Genomic DNA, 27,993 nt, shown 5'->3' with positions numbered 1-27,993 from the left:
CATCTTAATATATATTGCAGCTGGAGGAGAGAAACATCGAATTGGAAGGTACACGAGCGCGCGTTCGCGTACTAGAAAGACTTCAGCAGCGACCACCAACGGAAATAGATCCGGAGGCGGACGGTGATCAGCCAAGGTGTGAGCAGAATGGTCTCGAGCCAGGAAGTAGCACAGAGTCGGCTCGCGATCATCATCAAGCCGTCGAGGTGAAACCGTCGCCCCGGCGACGTCCTAGCCGTATACCTTTACCCGGTGCTACGACGAAGGCAGCAGCACCCAGACCACCTAGCCACGGAAGGAACGACAGCAAGGAATCGTTGAAATCGTTAACAAGGCCGCCGCGCGATTCTAGTCGCGACAGTCATGGTGGCAAGTCTTTGTCGAAGGCTCGTGACTCAAATCGAGATTCCCTCGGGAACAAAAGCCTGACCAAGAATAGTAACAACAACAACAACAACGGCACCGGCGGTGGAAATAATAACGGAACTGGAAACAGCAAGGAGACAAACAGGGAGTCCCTGAACAGGTCCCTGCCGCGTAACAATTCCAGCCGAGACTCCTTAAACAAATCCTCCTCGCTGTCCCGCGCCCGAGACTCGCTGGAGTCTAACAACCTCGGCACGTCCTCATCCCCTGGGACGACTCCTCCTCGAAGACCGCCCGCCCCTGCACGCCGTTCCTACAGCCTGGCACGCGCGTCAACATCTGTTGATACCGAGAACGGCAAGGTACGATCCGTAAAGCAATTTTTTTGGAGCAACTGGCTGAAGTCATCGTTGTCCAACGGCCCGATGTAGTAGAGAGTCCACCAGTATCCTCTTCTCCAGGACGGCCAGTAGTCACTGTTAGGGATATCTGCTGCTTCTAATTGCGGCCCCCTTCGAACCGAGTCCGTCTCCTACGCCTCTCGGACCTTCTAATTTTCTCCCGTCTCGACACGCTGACTTGTGCTCACCATAAAACAACAAAAAGACAGCCCGGTTAACCAACGACCAAGGGTCATTCACTGTAGCTACTTATAGTCGATTGAATTTATTTGTTTCATCGGTGACTCGCTAATCTTTACTATTCTCTATTCACCTCTTGCGCCATCCGTGTACCAATGTATAATCAATCTTTCTCAGTCAAACGCTGGTTCTACTACTAATCGTTGCGTCACACTCACAAAACGTTCTTTAATTTCACTATCGGTCCTATCTTTCGTCGTTCTCTTCGCCGCGGTCCATGCTTTCCTCCGCGACAGCACCCGTCCTTAACGTACGTTAACTCTTATCTATCGAAATGTGGAATCGTTTCCGATCTAATCATCCTCTATGATACACTCGATCATTCCTGAAAACGTTATTGAAACTCTGACGTATACAGAGACTCTCGACCGACATTTGTCTTAATTACGACGAATCGCCCGACGATCCACAACCAAAATGTCTGATCTGGAGCGCAGGCGAGCGTGCGTTCGAGCCCGTCCCCGGCGGTCCAATACAGAAAATGGCCCCTTCTCGCGTGCCGCCGGTTTTTCTCGTAAGTTATGCTTCTTTTATTATCATTTGCTTCGATGCTTCTTCCTGGATGTGGTGAGCTATGAGCCTGTTTTTATCCTCATCTTCCTGTTTTCTCGTCTCGTCAAGTAGTACACACATTTGTAGTTGTCCTCTTTTTTTTATTTTTCATTTGTTTATTATTTTCACTTTAGTTTTTGGCATGCGCACGCACCCGTAGTAAGCCTCCCTTCAATCTCCATCTAAATTAGTTGAATTGGTTCTCACGGTATCAGCCATATATATATTACTTTCCTTGTTTTATTTCAGTGAAGAAAAAGTAGCAGCACTTGCGACGCGCGACCTTAACATACGTTCATACTTAAAAGACATTAGTTGCATTTCTACGTATGGGAGGATTTGAGTAATCGAATGTTATGAGATTGCATAAGGTATTATAACTTGATGATAACTCAGATTGGGAATACCCATGTAATTAAACTTTAATCTGTGATCTTAGCTCTTATGTCACTTGACGTCTCAGTTTCTCACACATTTCATTTGGGGATTTATCTGATTTTCTATACTTTCAATATACTGACTCATTGAATACTTAAATACCACCCCATAGAACACATCTTCCTGCATAAAATATTGATTATGACCTGATTTCCTTTTTCTTATTGACCCCATAGTAGTATTAGTTATGTTTTGCAACAAAAAGATGCATGCAAATTGATATAACGTACTTTGTCGAATTTTGTGACTCGAATAATTGAAAACAAATTAAGGTGAAACGATTAATGTTTAATGTAAGTAAAATCTACAATATCCTTATAGTAATAAATCATAAAATTCGACAGATAATTTTATCGGAAAGCGAATGTCGGGGATAATTTGGCTCTTCGATCATCCTGACGTCGATATCTCCGTCTCTCCACCACTTTGTCGTAAGATTACATTTATTGCAGTTATGAATTCAAAAAGAAACGGGCAATTTATTTCAGCACGCACGTCGAACACGATATTACCGTAAATTTTCACGCCGCGCTAGCGAAGATTCCCTCGTTTTGAATGTCCATTAATCTTTCAGTTTGTTTGCTCTTTCATTTGCTCAAGTTTGATCTTATTTGCTAGCGTTGCTTGTATGCGGATATAGCCTCGAGAGCCATGACGTGGCTCGCAGATTCGTACTTATAATGATTGATGTAAAGGAAAATGAATCGACCACACGCTTACCTGCTTGGCCTTGCGGTTCATTGTCCACCTCACGTCCAGTGCTACGTGATACTACGAATTAAATACTAATTTACAATCTCGTCGTTTTTCATTGCACTCTTTAAAGTGCGAGCGATCTTCTCGATATTTGCAGTGACGATCGGATGTTCGATTCAATTATGCATTGGTAAGTTACTCATGCAGACAAAATTAATTCAAGAACAGTTTAGATTAGAGTAAAATATTTTTAATTCTAATACGTATTGCCTTTTCTTTTTATCAGGAGATTTTGAAAAGAAATTTTAGGAGAAAAATATTGATAAGATATAATTGCTAATAAAGATAAAAGGAATAAGATTTGTCGATAAATAATGTTTGCAGTAACAAATAAGAAATATAATGATGTATAATTATTTGATGCAACAATTCAATATTATAAGAGAAAGTAAGAATTTTCAGAGTATTCTATGCTTTATGTATTTTTCATGTTTTTTATTTTTATACTGTTTTATGCTTTTTACACTTCCTTTAAATTGAATTTCTGCACATCGAATTTATATTTACCTTATTATGCTTTATACAGTGAGATTTTAAATCTATTTCTTCTCCTTTTTATATTTAACGAGACAAAGTAACTGGCTTGTATTTCCTTGTTATTAGAAATTGAACAGAGCTAATCTCATAAAAAATTCAAATTTCATTTGCGCTATAATCGCGAATTAGGCATAAACTTAATTATTAAAACAGTTTCTTTAATTATTCTAATTAAATCATGTGAAATTACATATAGTCATATAGAATTTCTCAAGACTCTTTCTCAATAATAATTAGAAAGTGGTAAATCTGAAACCACTCATTATTAGTTTATATTAAAATTACTAATAACGTATTGTAATTATTAGTTACATTTTATAGAAGCATATGGTTATACAAACTATATCAAATCTTTTCATCGAACTTTCTCAAACGTTTAATCTAACAAATATGTAGTATACCTCTAAGAGATACCTTCCCAACTTTCGATCGTCACTGCAGATATCTGTATCGGACTTCAGACATTCAGAAACATTCAAAAGTGGTTCAGAAAACTTCCGTTTATCTCGTACGCACACCGCATTCTCATATATTAGAGACACTTTCGATAGTCATCATATTAGTATGTATCATGTAAAATACCAGAGACGGTATAAGAGCACTGATCATTGTGGGATTTTGTTGTGTATTTTGCCTCAGAGGAATTGAAACGCAGTGAAATACAAGCTACGTGCAAATCTTGAAAAATTGAGTTCTCGTTCGCAGGTAGAAGCAAGTGGAACAAAAATCAATAATAGGTATTGATGTTTTTCAGAGTTGCACCGAACCACCGAGTTCTTGGTGCTCAACGAACGGCAGCTTCCGGCACAGCGATTCTTCTTTGTATCCGGATTCCTTGAATCAAGAGACTTCGTCGGTGACCGGTACGACCAAAGTGGAATTTATAATTGGTTCGCCAATCAGACGTTTTCGGCAAAGTTCTGTCTGGCCCCATCGTTATTTCGATAGCATAGATTCAGCAGCTATGTTGCCAGAAAGCCTGTTATCGGACGAGTTTTCTCTTCGTCGTGGCGAAGGACTTGCTGAATGCGATTCTCTCGAGTGTTGTCTGATTTCAAATGACAGCTAAATCGGGAAGTTCGTAGTTTGTCAACTTGTCAATGAAAATACTTAAAGAATCTTGATGGTTTGGCTCATTTAATTGATAAGAAGGAAGACATTTGAAGATAAAGAAAGATATATTCTGCGCTTGAATAAGAAGCTCAATAGTTACGAGTTTAAATTAATCTGAGTATTATGTAGTTTAACGATTAAGAAAGTTCGCATTAGGCTTCAAGTGCTGAAGATTATTTCCATTATTACGAATCTGTAACATTGATTTTATCTGACATATTTCTATTTTCTACGTCTGCTATGACTGGTAATGTTTCTGAAGTATTGTTTAATTTGAATGTAGAATTTTATATAATTTCATCTCAAAGTTGCAGTTTATTATATTTTATTACCTTTGTTTTAAGCGAAAGACAAATCTGACAAGAAAACAAATTTTTTTGCCAAGGAAATAATGTTGTAGATCATGAACTGTGAGCTTAAAGCATCAAGATTCTTTAATATACAATGAGATTGACGACCATAGACTATTTTTATAGAAGCTGATTGCTCCACTTATCATCTCATTCTATTCATTGTTCCACTTTCACTTCACATTTTCGGTACGTTTTTGTGATTTTCATATGCAGTTTATGAATCAGACTTTATTTCAGACACTATGGAATTCTATTAATAACTGACATGAAATTGATTGATTTCTAATTCGAGTATGAAAATTATATATGTTTACACAAACAGATTGAGAATCACGTATGGCATATACATCGATGTGTGTTCATTTGCAGTGTCGAATGGAAGATATATTGATATATCAAATTTTCGGTCCAAATTTTCTTATTTGTTGAAAGTGCAACATTCTAAATATGTATGTATTTTTTAATAGTCCGATGAAAAGAATCATGGCGACAGACGATAATGATTGCGAAAATTATCGTCAATTTAATTTCTTATTTTATACATGCGAGCAACTTTATGAAATCAATTTAAACAGTTGAATAGACTAATCGGAGAATGTGAGCCAAAATAATTTTATCAATCGATAATCGATCGCATAATATAAAACAATATAATTTAAAAAAATGACATTTTTTCTATGAACTTTGGTCAAATTAAACCAAAGTTACCTTTTTCACACTTTAAAGATTAATACATACATTTATACATTTTCATTGTTTATCAACTTTGAATTACATGTAACATATTATAACGAGTTGCTAATATATATAAATTAATGCGAAATGTACGACACGTTGAACGGAGGATATGGTTATTCTTGAGTACCTTTAGACAATGAGTGAAAATCTTGAAATATATTATAAATGGATTTTCACTGTATCCATGATATATTTAAAAGATATCTTCAGTTTCAAATACTGCAACATCGTTAATTATGACGCAAAAAAGAAAGAACAATTTTTATTATTGCGTTTGTTAATTGTCCAATAAGTATTCAGTTAATTCTGACATTTTTTTTATTGATAGAAGGTTTGAAGTATTTTGAGAAATATAATTTGTATTTTAATAGGGTCCACTTCAAAAGATTTTTATAAATCGATGAATTACATTTTTTCGTATCATATACTGCACCAAGCAATTGTGCATACTTAGGCAACCAACTTCAAGAATAAGTTTGTTCGACAAACTTTTAATTACTTGATAAACCAGTCCAGTAGAGAACAAGTTTTTTGTTATTTTCATGTAATCATTGATGGACTTTTTGAAATGTATACATCAGTGCATTTTAGATTTGTATCTTTATATCTTAAGACTGTATCCTTATCTGCTGCTACAAAATTGCTTTTGTTATTGTCGAATCATCTTTTGTATAGAATTATAAATGACGTGATGGAAATGTTTTCGATATTTATATGCTTTCTATTTACACCGAATTGATTCTATTAGTCTTTTCATGCGAGACGTTAGTTTCCTTTTTTATCAAAATTATCCTTGTAAAGTTATCGAAAAATATTCTATTTTTTCAGAATAACAGTTATAATATTTTTACTTGCTGTATTACAATTTTTGCAATATAATATGTTTAAACTTTTGATAGAGAAAATAAATAAGAACAAAGTATTCGTAAAATGAACAGTAATAGAACAATGAATCGAAGTATTTGTCGTTCGCCATTTTACTAAAAATTTTGTTTTAAATAATTTTCTCCATCATGAGTCTAAAATTACAAATTCGTTTATAAATATTCAATTCTTTTTATTGATATTGATGAAAATTTTGTATCATTTTATGAAACGTATTATATTAATTATAAAATAGAGGTAAAAATATCACTCTGTTATCTTATCATTTCAAAGTCAAATTTGCTGATAAAATATTGTTTACTTCAATATTTGACATAATAGAAAATTATAAATTAACTATTTCTCTCGTTATATGTAAGTAGGCATGAAAAGATTAATAATAGCCGAACACAAATGATATTACGATCACTAACACATTCCATGCTGCAAATTCGACAGTTTCATATTCCATATAGCATTTGTACCTTTCATTTAAACTTGCGTTGTGATTAATGTAATTTATTTATTGTATGCGTGTGAAATGTGCAATCGCGCAGATGTTCATATACATAGAGAAGAGAATATCTTCATATGTAAAGAAGAAAATTCATAAGGAGACACCCTTTCGAAAACCGCGATGTTGATTCTTGAGTCTCTAGAAATTCTTCCTTGGAAATTCTGGAAGGGAAAAAATGAAGAAGCAGAGAAAAAAGCCTGGTCGAGTGTACGAATTGATTGTATAAAAGCTTTTCGTAGGAACACACATATCGGGTGAGATAGTGTGAAAATGTATCTTTGACAATATCCTTGATCACCGCAATATAGATATTCATAAATTTTAGATCTTAACTAACTGTCAAACTTTTGCTCTAATCGAGTCGTGTAGAAATTTCTCAATGATTGTTACGATTAAGTGTTTGTTTGGGGCATTTTTCAATATTCGAAGAATTCTTATCCTTTGTTCAAATGACTTTTTTTTATTCAAAATTACTATAATTATTCAAGTTTAACAATATTTAAAAATATTCTCATATTATTTTTATTTATCTAAAGTTCTACAGAAATGGACATGTTATTTTTTTCCTAGACCGAACTGTTAATTATATTGAATATTTAAATTATATATAAGTATTAAAAATATAATTATAAAAGCAAATTAAATTATATCTAAAATTATCCAAACTATATTCAATGTTGCTATCGTATTTAGTTTTTCTCAAATTATATTAGTAATTAGATTTACTTCATACCCTTCGAACTCAAGATGAGGCGTTGCATTTATTCTGTATGTGCGTGTGTGTGTGTGTATATGTGTGTGTGTTGAGTGTGAACTTCAGTTTCAAGAGTATTCTTGAATTGTCTTTTCTTTGAATTGTCCTTCCTTGATTCTCCGTTTTTCCAACAGTAAACGCATTCATTCCGCTCCTTTTTTCTCTCCCTGTTTTAGTATTTCTTTTACTGTTCCTTTAACTGTGTTACTTTCACCTTTTTACATTCATGCAGCATATGTTCCAGTGACTTCTTCCTTCTTCACTACATACATATTTCCTCTTTCTTCGTTTGCACATCTGAACCTGGCAGTAAGCTTTGATCTCTGCCTTCGTAGTGCTCATTTAAATATTTCATTCTTTAGTTATCTCTAATTTCCTTATAATGCGTGTTATATCTGCTTTCTACTATTATATCACTATATTACCATTGTGACTGCTCTGTCCTGTTCATTTGCGCTGGGGCTTCAGCAAGGTCTTTCTCCCTTCTTTTTTCCATTTGCACTTCTTTAATACCTGTCATTTTCTGTCTGTGGTATGTGTCTGTAATTTCTTCCCAGTTTGACTTCTTATCTTCTTCCTTCGTATCTATTTCCCTTCAAGATTCTTGTATTATTTTATACTTATTTAACCGTTTGGTTTTCTCCTCGCATCTTGTTGCTCTTTTCCCTGCCTCTATCCTTACTTTATTCTATCCATTCGTTTTTGTTTCCTCGAGGACTAAACATTAGAAACTATGGAATGAAGTCCAGAGCCATTATCCAATATATTTCTCTCGTATATTTTGTATTCATGCTTTGCTTCCCTCCAGCCTCATATTTCTGCAGCGTACAACAAAATACTTTTAATCATACTCCTAAAAATTCTCATTCTCCTTTCAATTTCCTGAAAATATGATTACATCAAAAAGAGAATTTTTTTTCTTCGAAATTTTTCGAATCTTCAAATGTCCCAGATATTCTCACTTAAAAATATACACGTGTAATAAAAACAAGAAAAGAAGAAATAAACGAATAACTGCGTGTTGAAAAAGCGAGAAAAGAGAACGTCAAAGAGAAGCATATCGTTTTTACTATAAAAAGAGGAAGCATATTCGCTGTCGTGAGGTAGACTGATAGGTCAACGGACCTAGAATTAGTCGGATCGTATGACTTGAATGTAACGACTCGGTAAGAAACACTACGTACCACACAGTTCCTTGCTTCAACCAATTTCGTTATTTATAAAAAGTAAGGGAAAAAGGGTTAGCGACCGTCAAGACATCGAGCATTCGTGCGTTTAATCACAGTGATCCTAGTTATTACAATGTACGTTAACTGTACGAAGAAAGAGAGAGAGAGAGAGAGAGAAGAAAAAATGATTAAAAGAAGAAACATGTGATTAACTTTTAGCTGAACTCACATAGGACTGACGGATTTTACTTATATTATTGTTTTAGTGCCTAACTATTTTTACGCGAATAGTAAAGGAGAGATTGTGCGAATGTGCGAGCGTGTAACAAAGAGTAAGAGAGAGAATGAAAGGGAGAATGAAAAACCAAAACCGAAGCCGTGTGACTTGCGAATGAGTTTCCGTTTTTTAGCCGCTACCTTTGTGTCGCGAGACGAAAACGCATAAATACGAATAAAGAAAGAGAAACGAAGGACGATAAATGCTCAGATATGAATTCTGCACATTCGTATATGTACAGTTGGCGGACTAATTTAGTGTGCTGACTGGAGGCTATTATTTTTATACCTTAATTGATGACTGTGAGAACGAGAGCGATTAGAGTGTCGAGCGGACTGCGTCGACCTTAGCAACTTCCTTTTTTCTCGATGATAGTACCTTCATCGTCGTTGTATTATAATTGATTATTAGACTTATTATCGGGTTCGTGCCACCGTGCTTCGGCTCACTGACTAAACGGTGGTTTTATTATCGATACCACGCCCGACACAATTTATATATGTATATACGTATTACGGCATCGTGATTTATTTAAAAAAAGTTAGTTTAAATGTACAGATGAATCTGTGTAACGATATCTGCGATAATGTGATCCGATTAATAAATACGATATTACGTAGCGAATGTAGTTTTTCGTTACCTGCTCTAGAAAAGATATATCTCGCGTTATGTATATCCATTGATTTGTTTCTGATAATTTTACTTCGCGATAGTATTTTTTAACGACTTAAATAACATTGTCGTTATTTGTTTCTAAGCCCTTCGAGTAATAATCAACGCTGACAAAACACTCCTAATTTTTTCAAATTTTATTTTCTTCAAAGAAATTAAATTTATAAGTGTATATTTATTTATTATCATAAACTCGAACAATGAATTTTTTATTCTCATATTAGGTAGTATTTTTAGTCCTCTATAAAGTTTCCGACAGTCGCAGAAGTTTCAACTTTGTTCGAATAGCCATCGATGTTTGTTTACAGCAAAGTAATGTTAACTATATTCAGGTTGTCAACGCATAATAATCATATCCCGTCACTCCATGTATAATTATTACATATGAATATTTATTGAGGACGCTTTAATTATTATCCTTCAAGTAATTAGGTAAGTTGTTCTAAAAATTGAACAAAATGAAAATTTCCATAATGTGTATAACGTTTCATACGCGCGTTTACATATTTTGTCTCACTTAATAATATAATTTCAATTTTATTCAGACCTACGATCTGTGATAGGTTAAAAAACATTTACCCTTAGCCAATTGTATTTTCTGCGAAGAAAACGAGCAACAATAATTTAAAAAGAAATATGTTACCTCGTTAGTCATAATTTTATTTCTAACAGTACGCAATTAACATTACTTTCGAAACGATAGAAATATCTAACTATCTCACGTATGCCCCCTGTCCTCCTCTAAGACGTTTTGTCTTATCTAAATCCTTTGTACAGTGTACAAATTTACAAAAATAAATTTGCTTCACACGGAAATCTAGTTAACAGTACACAGGAATTTCTCGTAAGGAAATTTTTTCCGTCTTACATCTGGTGAACGAAGGACGCGACAATTACTGTACTGTGAACGTTTTATGTATTTATAGGCAATTTAAAGCTATTGTGCGAGAAGATACAGACAGTAATTAGAAATGTTGATATTCCACGGTTAGCAAGGAAACAGACAGTAGATAATGAACTTCAGCTTTCACGTTCAAGAAGAACTATTGCGCAATATATGCTACATTATACATTTTCATATTGCGATAAAGAAGCTAGTTAGAAGATCGTGATGGGTCAAGAAACAGAAGTCAGTTATTGTCTGGCAGTGTACGAGGTCGTCGATTGAAATTCAACTGCCTTCGCGTATCATCGTTGGAAGTCCAGCAACGAAACTTCCGGATATTTCAACGAAGAAAAAAGAAGGGGAAGGACCTTGCAGAGTTCTACGGAACTCGTGATATGGCCGACAAGTGAGGTTAACCCAGACCCGCTTTGAAATGTTCTTTATTTGTCCTCCTCGTTGCTTGTCGATGACACAGGTTTGCAGAAGCGAAACGCGTGGACAATGCGAATCAGGACGAACACCAGGAAGAAGATTACGATCCTTTCGCGCATCGTCCGCCGGGACCGCTGACTTCGTACGAATTGTTACTTCATTTACTTCTTTATTCCTTTTCTTTAAAAATTTAAAGTTCCAAATTTAATTCTGATGTTATCATTAATGGTAATATTCGCGATTTATAAGAAAAAATGGAATAAAAATATATATATGGTGTAGATTAATATCTTTGATCTTTATTAGGTTTATCTGAAGTTTCTTCCATTTTGTATTGTCGCGATTGTCTTTTATTTTTTTTTAACAAAAGTGATGTTTCATAGAAGTTTTATTGAATTTGTAGATTCCTAGTAATCCAGTGGATCATAGAATCTTTCGGTTTTCAATTATTTAAATGCAGCGTAGAAGCTATAATATGCACTTCGTCTTCTTACTTGATCATTAATCTTTCACGATAGTCGTAATTTTTAATTATGCGAAACGAAACATGAGGTCAAAGACCTTTTTTCTGGTTTAAAAATTGAACTGTCAAGACATTTTAGACAAATATAAACTAATAATTGGGATTTAGTGGATCTTCTATATTATAATTGAACGTAGTATTTAAAAATATATTAATGATCGATAATATATATCATCCTATCCAATCTTTCCTAGTAAAAAGTTCAAGTTCTTTTTATTACATAACTTATCTTCAAGTATTATACAGTAGAGTAGATATTTTAACTTACTTAAAGAATAATTCTAATAAGAGACGAAAAATTGAAGTTAGTGCTGTAGTTGAGTTTGCACAAACGAAATGGAATTATAGTCCGAGCAGAGATTTGCAAGAAAAAGTCTATTTCTTTTCCTACTAATTCCTTGCCGTTCCAAGAACGAGCTGCATATTGTAAAATGAAAAATGCGTTCACGTAATAAACAAAAACATGCATAATGGATAAATGAATTAAATCGGTGAATTGCAGAACATTACAAATCCAAAAGCTGTATCCTTCAGATATTTTACGAAATAGCTTTATCCTCGATATAATAGATTTCGTAATTTAACAAAATTAGTTTTGTTGGCCCAATTAAAACACAATTGTGTTAAGACTATGCTTGAAATCGTCTCATAAATTTTAGATAATCGAAATAAAATTATTTTGGACTTGTGCCGTTTTCCAATTCGTCGATTTAATTAGTTTCAAATAATTCGATTAAAATTTGAAAAACTCTTCCAGAGATTTTGCCACATTCATGCATCTGTGTAAAGGTTCGATTGGTAGCGGCGTGCTTTTCTTGCCAAATGGGTTCCGAAGAGCTGGCTACGCGATGTCAGTGATTTGCAGCATCGTTATTGGCCTATTGTGCACTCATACCGTGGTGGCACTGGTAAGTACTTAACTTGGATATAACAGGACAAGCTAGCCAAAGAGAATGAAAGTAGAGAGACTTTTGTAATGATTAACTAACCGAAACGATCACGTAAGGCGTTGTATAATCATATGAAAATGATTAAAGGTGCGATGAAGCAGGCAGAATTAGAAGTAGGGCAGAATTATTCTTATTATTTGGTTAAATGTTTTCTGGTGAAAGTTAAGTATAGAGAACATATGCAGAACAAGTCACTTTCCCTTCAATTTAGCGTTTTTAAGTCTATTACAATCAGAATACAGGCGTTTCTTATTTTTATTGAAGAAAGCAATTACATATTATATCAAAAATTAAATAAATCATTTTCAAGTAATTTTTTATGCTAATTGATATATTCAAATATAATAATAAATAGTAAACAATAGTTGAGTAAACAATTTATATTATATTACAATATGGCAATTAGAATTATTCTCATTTCAATTATTCTCGAATATGAATTGTAGGAGCCTATACGTGTAAAAATTTTTCACATAATCGACATAGAATTGGATATTTGTTAATTCAAATCTAATATACAAAATGTTTCGTTTATTGTAAACATCTTAATCTGCTGTGATTCTCGAATCTTTATGATCGATTTTACCATTTGTCTTGATGAGCAAATTGATTTTTAATATTCCGAGAAACACACTACCATACGTTTATAACCACGCATATCAATAAAACAATTCTCCTATACTTTCCTCCAATTCAAGAAACTCGATAAGAATGAGAAACATAATTGGATCCAAAGTGATTAAAAGAATGCCGCGAAGTCAAGTATCTTAATCATCCTCATCGATATAAAACAATGTACCAAATCAGAGTTGTTTGGTTCGGAAGGAAGGACGTTACGATTCATTCATTTCTATTTCAAAATATTTTTTTATTATTCTGTTATTATAGTTGACAAATAATTAATAGATCTTAGATACGTATAATACTCGACTTTCAAATAACATAGGATGAAAAAATCACAGGAGTTATTCTATTTCTACCCAAAATATTTGTTCTAAAGGAAATATACAAATTTTTTGCAAAGTAACAAAAATATTAGGGTACGTGCAAAGTGAATGAGACATAAGTATAAACAAATGCCAAAGGAAGAAACGAATCTTGGAGAAACATAGTGTCTAGTGTACCAAACCAATCTTTAAAGTAATAACTGTGGAAAACAAACGTTGTCTTCGAAGAACGAAGGTCTTCATTTATTGCAAATGATACGTTATTACCGATTATTATAACCACGGATGTAACATTTCGTTTTTTTTCATGATCAAGGCCCTGTTACGCAATAATTTACCAATAATGATATTAGTGAATCGATAAATTAGAGTTTATCGGTCATACACACACTTATTTCTATATCTACTTTACGATTTTACAATTTTGTAAACTTTCGCTATCAAATAGAAGAATGAAATTGCTGGTAATTTCGAAAATTTATTTCTTATGCTTTCGTTGTTCTTTCATTATCAATCTTGTTTCGATTGTAAAAGAAAATATTAGTACTAATTACTCCCATTTACTTAAAACTTACGTTCCATTAATAACATCAGTTAAATTGTGCAAGAAAATTTTGGCAAGTCATTGAAATTGAACAATTGAGAAGAAAAAAAGACTATTAACGTTACAAAATTACAAGTATTGATAAAATTTATAGAAATTTGTAGATCTGTAATTATATATATTATAATACAATCGATAAATTAATAAGAAGTAGATGCAGCTTTTAAAAACTTAATCGATACGTTCTATCACTAAAGTATTCAAAAATACATTGTTTCACCTATAAAGGCACCGAAATTAGTTTTCAAAATATCAGATCCAATTACCGCCGAGTACACGTGAAAACATCACGCGAAAAGAAACAATATTTGGAAAGTGATATCGTGAAAAATTACACGGTTTCCCGTATTCAAATATTTCCCCTTGGAAAGATCGTGTCTTGTTTACAAAGCGTCGGTCGCCATGGAAATCGTTTCACGACGCGGAATCGCAACTGAAAACGAGTTCTCTGAACGCAGGTGCGATGCGCTCAGGTGTTGTGCAAACGCAATCGCATACCGATGTTGGATTTCGCGAAAACGGCGGAGGTGTCCTTCCAAACTGGTCCAGAAGAGATTCGAAAGTACGGGAAAACGTTTGGCATCGTGACCAACGTGATCGTCTGTTTCGTGCATTTTCAGGCCGCAGTGATATACATCCTTTATGTCTCCACTTCGTCTCAGCAAGTGAGGATCGAGTCGTAAGGAGCATTTCCATTTACGAAGATTGAGGTCGAGGGGTCGTTTCTTTTCATCATCGACGAATCGAATATGCTGTTTATTTCCTACGTCTTACAATGTATTCATGGATGGATTAAAAATATTACGAGTATTTAGCTTTAGTCAAGACAACAGTCTTGGAAAAATTTTATTTCTGAAATTATGTAACCTTCGGTTTTATCAACGTCAATTATGTTAAAAATAAGAGATATAAACGTGTAGACTTTTGCGACTGAATGCAAATTTTAGCGGCTAACAAGAATAATTTAAACACTCATGAAAGTTTCTTATAGATAGATATGTTTGTCAAATGAAATCTTTTGGAATTTCATTGGAACTGTAACGAAACACGATTACCATAATTGTATTACTAATGTTTGAAATAGATTTGACATCCATATGAATGGTAGGAAATATTTATTATGATTATAAGCTTCGCAGAAGTTGCAAAATATTTAAATAATTCTGCATTACATTAATGAAGCAGAATATTTACTGGGACTGTCTTTAGTAGTAATTATGCGTATGATCTGTCGTGTTTCTAGTAAATAACTTGCAAATTCTGTATGCAGCTTCATTAGTAATTTCTGTATTTTTCATTCTCCATTTATTATCTTTGAATGTTACAGTACAAAGAAATGATCAAAATCTGAAGAATATCAGGCAGAACTCCTTGCTTCAATGAACTCAGCCTTGGTTTTTCATTGGATGTTTCCTATTTCTTTCGATTCGCCGATGCATATCGAAAGAACGACCCTGCGATCACAGTCATTTTTATTAGATTTACAGAATTATAAAATTTCTTTCGAATACATAAAAATTTTCACTTAATACTTTCAGCTATATATTTTCTTCTCGTAAATCATCCATTTGAATCCTAGCATTCAAACAGTTTAATATGTTACATGATTAAAGTTCGTAGCGATGACACAGTTTTTAATTGTGATTCAAAATTTACGGCATTGAGAAATTAGAAAAAATTAAATATTACTTTTTGTAATGTACAATTGAAATTGCAGAAGTATAGAAAACTGTTACTTCTTTTCTGATTGATACACTTCTAAGTCTGATTGATCCTCACAAGTATTAAGACACTTACCGCAAAATAAAGCAAACCTGGTAAACTATTAGCAAATTACTAAACTTCGTTTGAAACTGTTACAGAGCACTCACATATTCAATATAATACCAGACAGAATTGCACGGTAGAATCAAACGATATTTTTGTCACTTACTCTATTATTGTTTTAATCAATTATGACATTCGTGTTATTAAGTTTTTGATTATGTTTATATCAGATATTCTACTATGCTTTACATGCCGTTATTTGGTCACACACTCTGTAAACGATTCCATAAATCAAATGTTTGAGTTATGTATGTAATTTATCTTAAATCCTCACAGTGAAGTTTAGGTTAGAGAATTGTATAAGCACTATCATATAATTATTAAATTTTTTTTCTCTTGAGGATTTTTATAAATAGCTTTCGCAATTTTCTATTACGTATCAAACTGTTATCTTATACAAGTACGGAGTTCTATTGGACTAATTAGTTTCTCAATTATCTAGATCAATTATCATGTGCTGTATGAGATCATCAGGTGTCGTAATATTTATAAGCAAATAGGCGATTAGATTTTATCATAATTTTTTATCTTCGAAAATATAATGTTAATAACACCTACCATGAATCTTTGAAATAATTTTAGTCAATGACCTATTGAAATCAAAATATAGAGACTCATCTGTATGGCAATTTGCTTTAGGATTAGGTTATCATTATAATGCCTAATGTGTAATGTATAAATGAATATAATATACAGGGTGGTTAGTAACTGGTGGTACAAGCGGAAGGGGGGTAATTCTACGCGAAAAAAGAAGTCGAAAATATAGAATGAAAATTTTTCGTTTGAGGCTTTGTTTTCGCGAAAATCGACTTTGAATTTTCGCTCTGTACGCGTGCGCTTTATCAGGCCTCGTTATAACGGATCTCACTGTAGATTTTTAAAAAAATTAAAAAAAAATTAAAACAAAAATTTTTTATTCTATATTTTCGACTTCTTTTTTCGCGTACCACCAGTTACCAACCACCCTGTATACAATTTCCTGTAAAAATATTGCCTTACATTCTCGACATGATTTTCACGTAGATTTAGTTTCTTTCATCTTGTATCACCAGTTGGCAGTACTCTGTGTTATTAAATTTCAAATGAAATTCATATAAAAAATTGAACTCTACTTATATAACTTAATGACAATTGGATACACATAAGCATAAATTAAACATAAGGTAAAGCATAAATATCTGGTATTGTTATTTAGCTATTTAATTCTCAACTCGCCATTAATTTATTTAGGTACTGAGATAACTGATTGGCGATCTTAAATTTAATATTTACCTTCGACGTTTTCACTCTATCATTATGCACAAGCTTGTAAAAATAAATGCTTTACACACACCTTAAGTCCTTTTGTGCAAATAGAGTTTTTATGTGGAAGATAACTGTGATATTTTAGTGTGATCTTTTGTTTTTCACCAGTTATATGAACATTAACATGCCTCCTATTTCTTGTATTGTAATTATTCGCGAATCAGAAGTTCATTACGTAATGAAACATTTTAATGTAGAATCTCTTCTTCTATACCGAAAAATCTCATTAATTGATCACCTAACGCACATATCTGTAATATAACATAGACATAAAAACATTCTGATTGCTTTAGTCATTGATCTTTATGGATTCAAGCACTAAATCATCATTGCCCTAGACCATTTATATTAGAAAAGATATATGAAAGATATGCATCTTCATTCGTTAGTCGTCTTTTAATGTAAAAGGTCCATTCATTTTTCATTGCTAAATAAAAAGAAAAATTTACACATTAAGAGCTTAAGCAATTCGTATGATATACCCGAACAATTCATCTCTCGAAGATGACCACATACTCTGAACCTATTCATCATATGTTGCATATTTTATCTGATCGATCATTCATATTATCTTACATTCGTACAACGTATATACGCGTATATACCTCAGAAAAGTACAACCTACCATCCTTTCTCCATTCGTTTAGATGTTCTTACAACGCATCCAATGCGCGTTATTTATCATACCATTGCGATTACATTCGTACGAGTTTTACAACCACGCGAAATTCATTATAAGTTACGTTTTATACAATTGCAAAATTATTCATTACCGAAGAGATTATTAATTACTAAAAAAATTATTCATTTTCAGCTGATTGAATTTTTCTTCGACGTTAAAATGGATGATCGGATCTACATACTAGCATTGTTTCCCTTCGTCTGTCTATTGAGTTTCATTCCGAACTTGAAGTATCTGACACCATTTTCCGTGGTCGGTGCTCTGTTTATGTTAATTGGTATTTCCGTTACGCTGTATTATCTCTTCGAAGATTTGCCCGATCCTGCAAGATTAGAAGCTTTTACGCAAGCTTTGCCAGTTCCGATGTATTGCAATCTGTTCCTGTACGCTCTTCATAATGTGACCTTGTGCCTACCACTGGAGAACTCGATGAAGAATCCGGAACATTTGCCACGATTGATAACATGCAACATGTTGCTTAATACCTGCTTGTGCACGATGTTTGGCTTCCTTGGTTATAACAAGTATATGAAGAATACCTGCGACACGGTAATTAAAAATTTACCGCTGGAGGAAACGTAAGTGATTTTTCTCAATGATCCTTTCACCTTAAAAGAAAAAAAAAATGTCAAATATACTTTCAACTTGAAAAAAAATGTCCTGTTTAGTATCCTGTTAAAGTATCTAAAGTACGGAAAAGTTGAAGAATATTTCAAGTAGTATTTTTATCTTTCAAGTAAAGTTATGCTATACTACGTATAGCCTGTTAAGAAATAATGTTTTAAATTGAACGAAGAAAAACAAACACGCTATAAAAAAATGATAAAACTTGTTTGTTTTCGGATATTCTGAAGCGATAGATAGGATATATTAACAAACGAAAGCAGTTTCGATTATTAAAATACTGATTAGGTGAATGAGCATCGGAAAATTGACTAAGGAAGATGTAAGAGAGATTGTGAAATCAGAATAAGAATTGAGAAGGAATTGTTACACTTTTTTCCAAAATTTGGTTTCTGTTTAATAATATAGGTAATACAGAATCCAAGATATTACTAACACTATATTAACTATGAAATATTATTAAAATAACTAGATTCATCACTAACTCACGTCAATAATCAAGTTAGTCTAAGATCTTAACCTTAAGATCGTCTAATATAAGATGGTATCATAGCTTCTAGAAAGCTGATGATTGAATGATACTGATAAATTAGTATGTAATGTACATACAGTATTGATAAATTTAATCGAGATTAAATTCCACTGCATTCACTGTGTTCTGTCTTCTCTTGTGATTCGATTTTTCACCTAATGTATTGACAACACATAACCATATACATCAAGTAAATAATCAAAGGAAAGATTTTTTCGGAGAAACGTATTCCACGCGTATATTATTCGAGTACAACATTATTTCGCACATCAGTTCACATATTCTTAATATTCAATCATACTGTTAGATAAGTAAATTTTCTCGTAATATGTATTTGCTAAAGATAGTAGGCTAGGGATGGTAAGAATAATGTAAATGAGAGAAATTTAATTTTATAAAATTATTAAATGTGAAGGAGATTTAATTTGGTAAAGTATGATATAGTTTTATAAGAAATTTTAATGTGGATAAAACAGAGATGCTGTTTACAAATAATAAACAAATTATAATTGCTACGAATGTAACTAATGGAACGAAACTTATGAATGTCTTTAATACCAAAAACGTTTATCAAATACGCTCAAATACTACGAACAATGTCATCGAGATAAAATTTCATAACATGAAATATATTTTACCTCCAATAATATTTTAAACTGTATTTGATCTACGTACGATATGTACTTGTTCAAAGTGTTTGTACGCTACACGCGTTCAAGATACTTTTGTCAAGAGAGGAGTTATGATAATATTGATATTTTCTGTGCATAGTAAAAATAGCGTTTCTGTATATCATATGTTGTCTATTATCATTGAAAGAGTACTTTTTTTTTCATAGAAATACGTAAGTGACAATGAAGATACATGATTTGCAATAGAATAGGTCGTGAGCGATAACTCAAATCAATTTACTCGAATTAACGTCTCCTGCTTCCTTGTTCAATCGTTCAATCGTTAATTTGATATTGTATGAAAGAAACAATATTGTTAAATATGATTTACAGAAACCCAAATAATTTCAATAACGAAGAAAGGAAATATATACACATACAAGAGTATTAATCAAGAAATGTCCAAAAGTAAATAAACTTGAAATTTTATTTGCGAAAACATTCTTCATCATCATCTATCAATCGTGAAAGGCTATGTTTTTTCCCCTTTTTTTGCATAAACACGTTTTCAAGCAGACGACAAACGTAATTACGTTTCTATAATTCGTGGCTCCAACGACTCCTTTGTTGCAATGTTCCTCGTTGCCATTTCGGTGCATCGTCAGGATATTCATATTATTTTCTCGAAAAACTATCGGTGCCTTTTGCGAGTCGCATGTTTACCGAAATTTCTCCGCGAAATAATAAGTAGCCTGTGTTTGTGAATGAAACACAACATACATAATTCATACGCGTTAAGAAAGTGGCACGTAAGGACGTGTTTTGACGACGGAAGTAGCATGCAGATCGTTTTATTTGCAAATACGCGCTGCAACACGTTGCATCCTCAAACGAGTAGTGTTTGGTCATTGCAATAACCTGCGAATATATTCGTAGTCAAGTATAGGTTCGAAGAGAATCATTTAAAAACCTAACGTGTTAATTGAATCTTTCCTTAAACAATAATCTCAATAATTAGACTGTGAATTATTATTATTATGCAGAATACAACTCTTTGCGTAATATTATATCTATAAAAAAAGAACACAGTAGAACAACAACGCGTACAGAAATCTAGGTATTCTTCAAGTTTTACTAATGAGATTTCATCCTTAAATGCACCTTAAAATTATTGTCAAAATTATAAATCAACAGATTAACAGATTACATTTCAAGTCTTAAGCTACATCTATTTCGAGATTTCGTGCCAATTTAGAGTTAACGGGATAAAATATTTCAATATAAACGAAAAAAAAAGAAGGAAAAATTCATTAACGTTTCAATTTCTTACAAAGTGATAACTTGGATAGTCATAAGGAAATACGAAAAGATAAACGATATCGCTTTGATTAATATATTAATCCAGGTCAAGTTATATCTACCTGAAATTATCTACTTCGTGTATCAAGCGAAAAATTCGCAGACATTAGTCGATGTAGCGAAACAAAGTAGATACGTATTTAATGCATTCTTTTTAATACAATATCATCGCATACCTTCTCTTAACTCTTTATGACATATAATACAAACGAAATAGAGCTCGATGCGTACTAAAAATTTATGCAAATTTAATACAGCTCAGCGTAAAATTATGCACAACTCTTGGCATCTCGGAGACGTCAACATTTAAAATGACATACGAAAAAATTGACGTCTCCCAGACGTCTTTGTGTGTTAAGAGGTTGATACATTGCTAACCAAATATATGTTTTCATACAAAATTTCATCGTTTACTGTTTTTGCGTTTTATCGCTAAAAATAAAGCTTATATAAGAATATAATCTGAATGAAATTTTTGATAAGAATTTATCAATTCGCAATGCGCAAATAGTTTCGTTCAATTTACAATCGAAGAGGTAGGAGTAAATGCAGAAGGCGAAGATTTCTAATTGAAACAAAAATCGCATTTCTGTTAATTTTGACACTTTATTTTGACAACGTTTAACACTTGCATGCCATGAACTTTCAGCTTTTATCACCTATCTGGAAAGAATATATACATTTAGAGGCAGGATAAATTGTAAAAATTGTATCGGATTAGCTTTAAATTTATCTATCACGTTATAGTTTTAACTATTATGATTATACGTGTTAATGCTCTATTTTGCAACAGCCCTGAAAATAAAAATAGATCATTTTAGCACTTTTATATAATCCATGTTTATTATATTTATACGTATCTCATTTGCAACTTTTTCGTGTTAAAAATCATTTCTTACGTACACTTACTTTATATGTGCTTACATCGTTTATGATATTTATTCCGTAATTATTAGCACGTACAGATATCTGTCTAGACAAAGCACATAATAATGTTTTATTTTGTACTATGTTTCCCGTTATTAAACATTTCGCATTCCACCTAGCCAAAACATGATTTGCGTAACATACGCGATATATCTTATCGACGTTAATAATCGCCCGTATTTAATGAAAACAAACGTGCGCGAATTCTCTGGTATGTGATCGTAATTAATCTTAAAAACGGAACATTAACTGTAAATAGGAGGGTATTAATTTCTGGGACGTATGGCATCGAGTACGTATTTCTGTCGACAACTTTGTTTTTTTTTTTTTTTTGATAGAAATTAGGATAACGAAATGGTGCGTCGTATTTGGTAAGCAGAACGTACTGATACATACTTGTTATTTGATTCATCTACGATGAATTCATGTAGAAGAATGAATTATCTGGGCTCTATGAGTGTTTAATCGAAAGTGCTTATTTGCAGTAAGTTACGGTAATTTTCCATAGTCCAGTGTAACATTGCGTTCTTGGAACAATATTGACGTCTTTTCTGTCATGCTGTTTTCTGTTCTGTGATGTTTAACGTATATAAAATAACGCATTGAATAGAAATGATGATATGATGGAAGAAAAGGGACTAAGAGTTATCGCAATAAGATTGTGGTAATTTTACCGCATTTTGACAGTGACTAATTGTAGGATAATACCATTCGAATTCGTTGTAACTTATAATTTATCAGAAGAACTGTTAGTGGAATAGTACGAACGAGTAAGGATGCAAAATGTTGTTTCGAATGAAACAAGAATCGTGTCATTTCTTGCAAATTTTGTAATTTTTTTTTAATTTTTCTGTTACATTAAAAAAATACATATATAAATAAAAAATTGTGTATTTATCAAGTATATGTTCTATATAATTAAATTCTAAAGTTGAGTCAAAAGTTTTCGTGATATCTAATTTCAATGAAATATTCAAATATTAATCACTAGACTGCGGATTTTTATGTAATTTCATATTTTTATTAACATATCTATAGCAATTAGATCTACATAAAGATTTATTTCACCTATTAAACATTATAACATCTATTTCATTTTGAATATTTTTCATATTTTTGTATATTGCATTTCGTAAATACATTTTTGCACCTTTCAATCCCAATTTTTAAACAAGATACTTAACGTTTTTCACGACACTTCAATATCAAGGTTAGGGGATTAAGCACAACTGTATAAAAATCCTCGCGACTTTCCACGAAACCTTTGCACCTCTATCAATCATTTTTCGAGACATAATATTATTCGCACACCATATTGATATATGCAATTATGATATAAGCAATTTCCAATCAGCAATTGTTAAAACACAATTATACAAGCACGACGTTTCTTCCACAAGGACAACTGCGATAACGATAGCAATAATTCATATTATTTTTCTATAGAATAATTGCAAATATAAGAAGAATGGAAATATTTTTCGGAAGCTTCGTAGCCATTTAACTCTTTAATTTTGAGACATGTTATAAAATTCGATCGACTTGTTCGTGATAAATTCGTGAAATCTTTCGGTATGTAAGCTGTATGTATGCTGAATACCATAATTTCCACGTGTTCCATGGCATTCCTTATCATGCAAACTTCGTTATCTATCTTCGCTTTGTTATTTGTACAGTGGCTACAAAAAGTATATTTGTATACCTATATCACTGCATTTATTACTACGTTTACAGTCACGAATAAAAATAAGCGGATAGATAATAGAAATAGATGCCAATGAAATTTAGTTAAACAAGGCTTACATAAGAATGTAAATATTAATTTCAATTGTTTTCTAATTAATCCTTGTACTATAAGAGTATAAGAGTATAATAAATGTGACTTAAGTATATAACACTAGTACTAGTTCGATTAAACTTCGTTGGTACTCACTTCTACTATTTAATTTTTATTCTTCTATTTTTCATTATTTTATGTATTATTTTTGTCCACAATTGTGTGTATATATTAATTAATTAGATACAATTATGATAAAGTTCGTATTACTCTTATGATAGTACTTTACCTCTGGTAATATTTTCATAAGTTTACAAAAATTTGATATTATGGAAATGAAACGTAAATAATGGAAAAATAAAAAAATAATTAAAAAAATACTGCATTGGAAAATAAAGATATTTGCAAATGCTTTTTGTAGCCACTGTATACACATACGTGTGCAACTACTACATTTCATCGAATACTTTCCTTATCAGTGACGACTTTTTCCTATCTGTTCGTGTTCAACGAACGTTTCATACTCGAGACAAGCGCGATGATGCGTTTTCTGCGTAAAAAGGAGTGTAATTTCGAAACGAAACTTTTTGTTATTTTCGTTCGTTTGTTTCTTTGTCTGTTTGTAGTTGTCTTACTGTATATTTTGGAATAAATTTTACCTCATTTTCTGTATATTTTTGGGAGATATGTGAAATAAAATAAAATGGAAAACGTCGATTAACGCACTTTGTTCTTGATATCTAAAAAATGGAAAGCGTTAATTCACACGTTTTCAATGTGTTAATTATAAGAAAGATCATGATGATGACGTGTAATTTCAACGGTGCAACTGGTATTAAAAATGTATCGATCAATTGTGTTTTGAAAGGATGTTAAGTCTAATTTATTTGTTCGTTAATAAGATTGCTGCTTTATAATAATCATGTTGATTATCGATGATATTTGTCGCAAATAAAAATTTTATTGCGAAATTAATCGTTAATCTTCCGCTTGGTATACGGATAAAATAGAGAATGGATATAGAAGAGTAATCGATCGTTTTTTATAAGAAAGTGCTATAAACATTTCAATAAAACGAATTCAATCAAATCTTTTAATTATTTCAATTATTTAATTCATCATTTGATTTGACTTGCAAACATTCATTGTTGATAAGACTTTTATTAGTTATAGTCCCGTTCATAAATTACCAGACACTTGTCAACTTCAAATATGATACTTATTGAACAAGTTTTATAATAAGATCTCGAAAACATGGCGTTCTGTCTTCTTTTATATTAAACTTTTAAATATGATCCCCGTTTACATGTCATCTGTTACAAGGTGATAATAAGCAAATATTTTAGCGTTATGATATCTGAATCGAAGATAATTTTCCTCGTATCAATCAAGCCGTATCTTTCTTAACGAATAATGTGACATTGTCTACAGCTTTATGCTAAGTATTCACTTCCAACAGTTTCTCGCGAGATTACTGTCAAATTAAGAGTCCATTCGAGAGTAATCTTTGGAATTTGTACTCTCAGGTAGGCGATAGAAAACTCACCGAGAACTTCCTGTCAGACAGAGCTCTCAGAATCGTGTTCATTTGAGATTCAAAACCCATCCTGAGATGGCATTATGCAGGCGATTGTCATCCACGGGCTACGTAAACCAACCTAGCGTATAAAAATTTGCTTAATATTTACTGGACAAATCGTAAAGTTATAATAAATTATTAAAAAAGAAATTTGAAACTCGTCTAGTACCTATTCGAGTCATATGCTGATTTTCTATATATATATTATTATATCTATATATATATATTTTTTTTTTATTTTAATATAAATTTTATTAATTGGAGTTATTTTGGGAGGTAGTACGAAAAAAATTCGAAAGCCGAAAATAATAATCACCCTATTGGCCACAGTTTGCGAGATGTCTTTACATTAGCTATTGATCATTGATCTAGCTATTGATATCGGTTTCCGTTGTTTTACCTGAGAACAGGAGAGATTCGAGTGACAGCTCGCACGAGAGTTCTCTCAAGAATTCGAAACTGCTGCGAGTAATTGCCCGATAGTAATATGATTTGTATCCATACGAGGATAAATCGCAACTATCAGTCGTAAATATCAACATGTAACTAAACTTTAAATGCAATGTCCACATGAAAGAAACGCTCTCGAGAGCAACACGCGATAATTTTACTCTCAAGTCGACACTTAGCATTAGACAAACGCTTCGGTTTACTCTTTCAGATAATACACGATTTTTATATCACTTCTATCTTACTATCCTTGTACAATAAATAACAGTATTGTCGGTGTAAATTTGATGAATATTACTAAATACACATAAACATTATATTTTATTCATTCGTTAAAAAGACTCATTTATCACGATCGTTACGGTTTGTGGGAAATTTCTGTTGACTATTAACATTACTATCGCATTCCTATTTTATATTTTATTCTCTACCAACATTCTTTCAAAATGTTTTTTATTTTATTGAGACAGATACTGCTCGACTGTTCTTTATTTAATCTATCACATTCACGAGTTATGTATACGCGATTCGAAGAAAGTATTCTTCTTACTCGCGATGGAAGAATGCACGTTATTGTAACATGAATAAACAAATTCCATTCTCGTAATATCGAGAGCTTAAAGGTACATGCATACTTGATAATACATTATCCTTATCATAATTCAATTACGGCCCCATCAATTCAGAACGCATATTTTTAAACAGACGTGAGAATAAGATGAATAAAGTATGTCTACCAATTTTTATTTTTCGCTTCCATATTTTTTGTATCGATTTCTTTATATAAAAATCAAACCCTTTTTGTTACTTCATTTTTATTTGAATTTGTATTTAAACCGAATATTTCACAGGAAATTACTTTATTTAAAAATGATTTCATTGTTATTATTTCAGACTTGCGAAATCGGTTAAAATAACCATTTCTTTGTCCGTTATGTTCTCATTTGGATTGGTCTTTTATGTACCAATTTCAATATTGTGGCCGATGATTCGGTCGAAATTTAACAAAATGGTTCGTTATGGAGAAGCGATATTCCGTTTTTGCGGCGTAATTGCAACGAGTAAGCTAAATCAATTAATAAAATAACATATACGAATCGTGAATTTATTTCATATTAATTACTACAACTTGTTTATATTTTAATCTTGGTCTTGCTTTTCCTTTCTGCTTCTCTTTCTGTTTGCTTCATACTTATCGTTAGTACATAATTTTAATGTATTCTTTCCAGGACTGACTTATAAGACGAAATATTTTACAACTATTAGATCGCACTATTACAATTTATTTTATACTGTATATTCTTATTTTATTTTAAAATATCTATTAATAAAACGATTATTATATTATGGTAATAAAATAATATTATAGCTCCTTTGAAATTTTTGTTATCAACCTCAAAACTTTCACATTTATTTCTTACATTATAAATTTATTATCTCTAAAATTTCTCGAATCTCACAACATTATTCGACATTTTATTTGATGTTACCAACTCTTTGTTTTTTTAAACATTCGCAGCAATACTGGCAGTTTCGATTCCAGAAATGGTCCCACTACTTAGCCTTCTCGCAGCATTAAGCATGACCACAGTTATGTTATTGATTCCTGTAGTGATAGAAACTGCAACAAAATGGGAACAGGCTACTCGATTTCTTCTCGTAAAAAACATCGGTATTACTCTGATCTGGATTCTGTTATTGGTAAGTATCGAAAGTGAATGTCATAATTCGCTCGTTCAACATACTTTACGCAATCCCTGAGCATTTACATAATTTCTGGGAGTTTTGTACAATCATCGATGTTACGTAATACGGATTCTTCATTAAACGAGTTAAAAGTTTGCGAATTAACGATGCTGATAATGCATGTATCCAGTGATAAACATGGTGATCATAATTAGCGTACTATGTTTGACGCGAAACGTTATTCATTGATTCGTTACCATTTAATAATGTGATTTGTTGTGTTAGATTGCTTCCTTTTTACTCGTGTTAATATGATAATCCTAAAATTAATTGTAATTATACTGCCGATTTTTTTTTGCATTAATGGGAAATTTGAAACTGCACAAATTTGTAGAATATACATTACGTATAAAAATATATAAATTATACAGAATAAAGTACTGTTTATAATATTTAGTAGAAGAAACAAGTTTCAATTCACATTTTATTTTTCAGTTTACAGACATACGAAATTGCATACCATTATTTAAATAGATATAGCACTA

At 32.1% G+C, this 27,993-nt stretch overlaps 2 protein-coding genes across 8 annotated transcripts in view; both read left to right on the top strand.

Annotated features, from left to right (window-relative positions):
• Positions 1-5,734, top strand: part of LOC117233795 (uncharacterized protein DDB_G0284459) — a 118,278-nt gene extending 112,544 nt beyond the window's left edge. For 2 of the 7 annotated variants that reach the window (XM_033494385.1, XM_033494394.1), the window contains exons 4-6: positions 21-728; positions 1,366-1,521; positions 4,045-5,734. In XM_033494385.1, coding sequence (XP_033350276.1) covers positions 21-728; positions 1,366-1,521; positions 4,045-4,359 — 1,179 coding nt within the window. In that variant the 3' untranslated portion in view covers positions 4,360-5,734. Of the gene's footprint in view, positions 1-20; positions 729-1,365; positions 1,522-1,808; positions 1,931-2,341; positions 2,429-4,044 lie in introns of all 7 variants that reach the window. The other 5 variants (XR_004493417.1, XR_004493409.1, XR_004493410.1 and 2 more) reach the window with 5 other exon arrangements.
• A 20,921-nt stretch (positions 5,735-26,655) lies between these two features.
• Positions 26,656-27,649, top strand: LOC117233845 (proton-coupled amino acid transporter-like protein pathetic). Its single transcript, XM_033494473.1, has 2 exons — positions 26,656-26,823; positions 27,282-27,649. The coding sequence occupies exons 1-2, from the start codon at positions 26,697-26,699 to the stop codon at positions 27,521-27,523; spliced, it is 369 nt and encodes a 122-aa protein (XP_033350364.1). The 5' UTR covers positions 26,656-26,696; the 3' UTR covers positions 27,524-27,649.
• Positions 27,650-27,993: the final 344 nt, after the last annotated feature.

The sequence above is a fragment of the Bombus vosnesenskii genome, unplaced genomic scaffold (assembly GCF_011952255.1).
Source record: "Bombus vosnesenskii isolate JDL3184/JDL3185 unplaced genomic scaffold, Bvos_JDL3184-5_v1.1 scf7180000013263, whole genome shotgun sequence".
Lineage (NCBI taxonomy): Eukaryota > Metazoa > Arthropoda > Insecta > Hymenoptera > Apidae > Bombus > Bombus vosnesenskii.
Note: the sequence above shows the minus strand (reverse complement) of the source record. Positions and strands in the feature narration are given on the sequence as shown.

Excerpts from the sequence above, each read along its gene's own strand:
- LOC117233845 (XM_033494473.1), top strand. The coding sequence starts at position 26,697 with ATGTTCTCATTTGGATTGGTCTTTTATGTACCAATTTCAATATTGTGG. Across the intron at positions 26,824-27,281 it reads TTGCGGCGTAATTGCAACGA|CAATACTGGCAGTTTCGATT; the intron begins GTAAGCTAAATC and ends AAACATTCGCAG.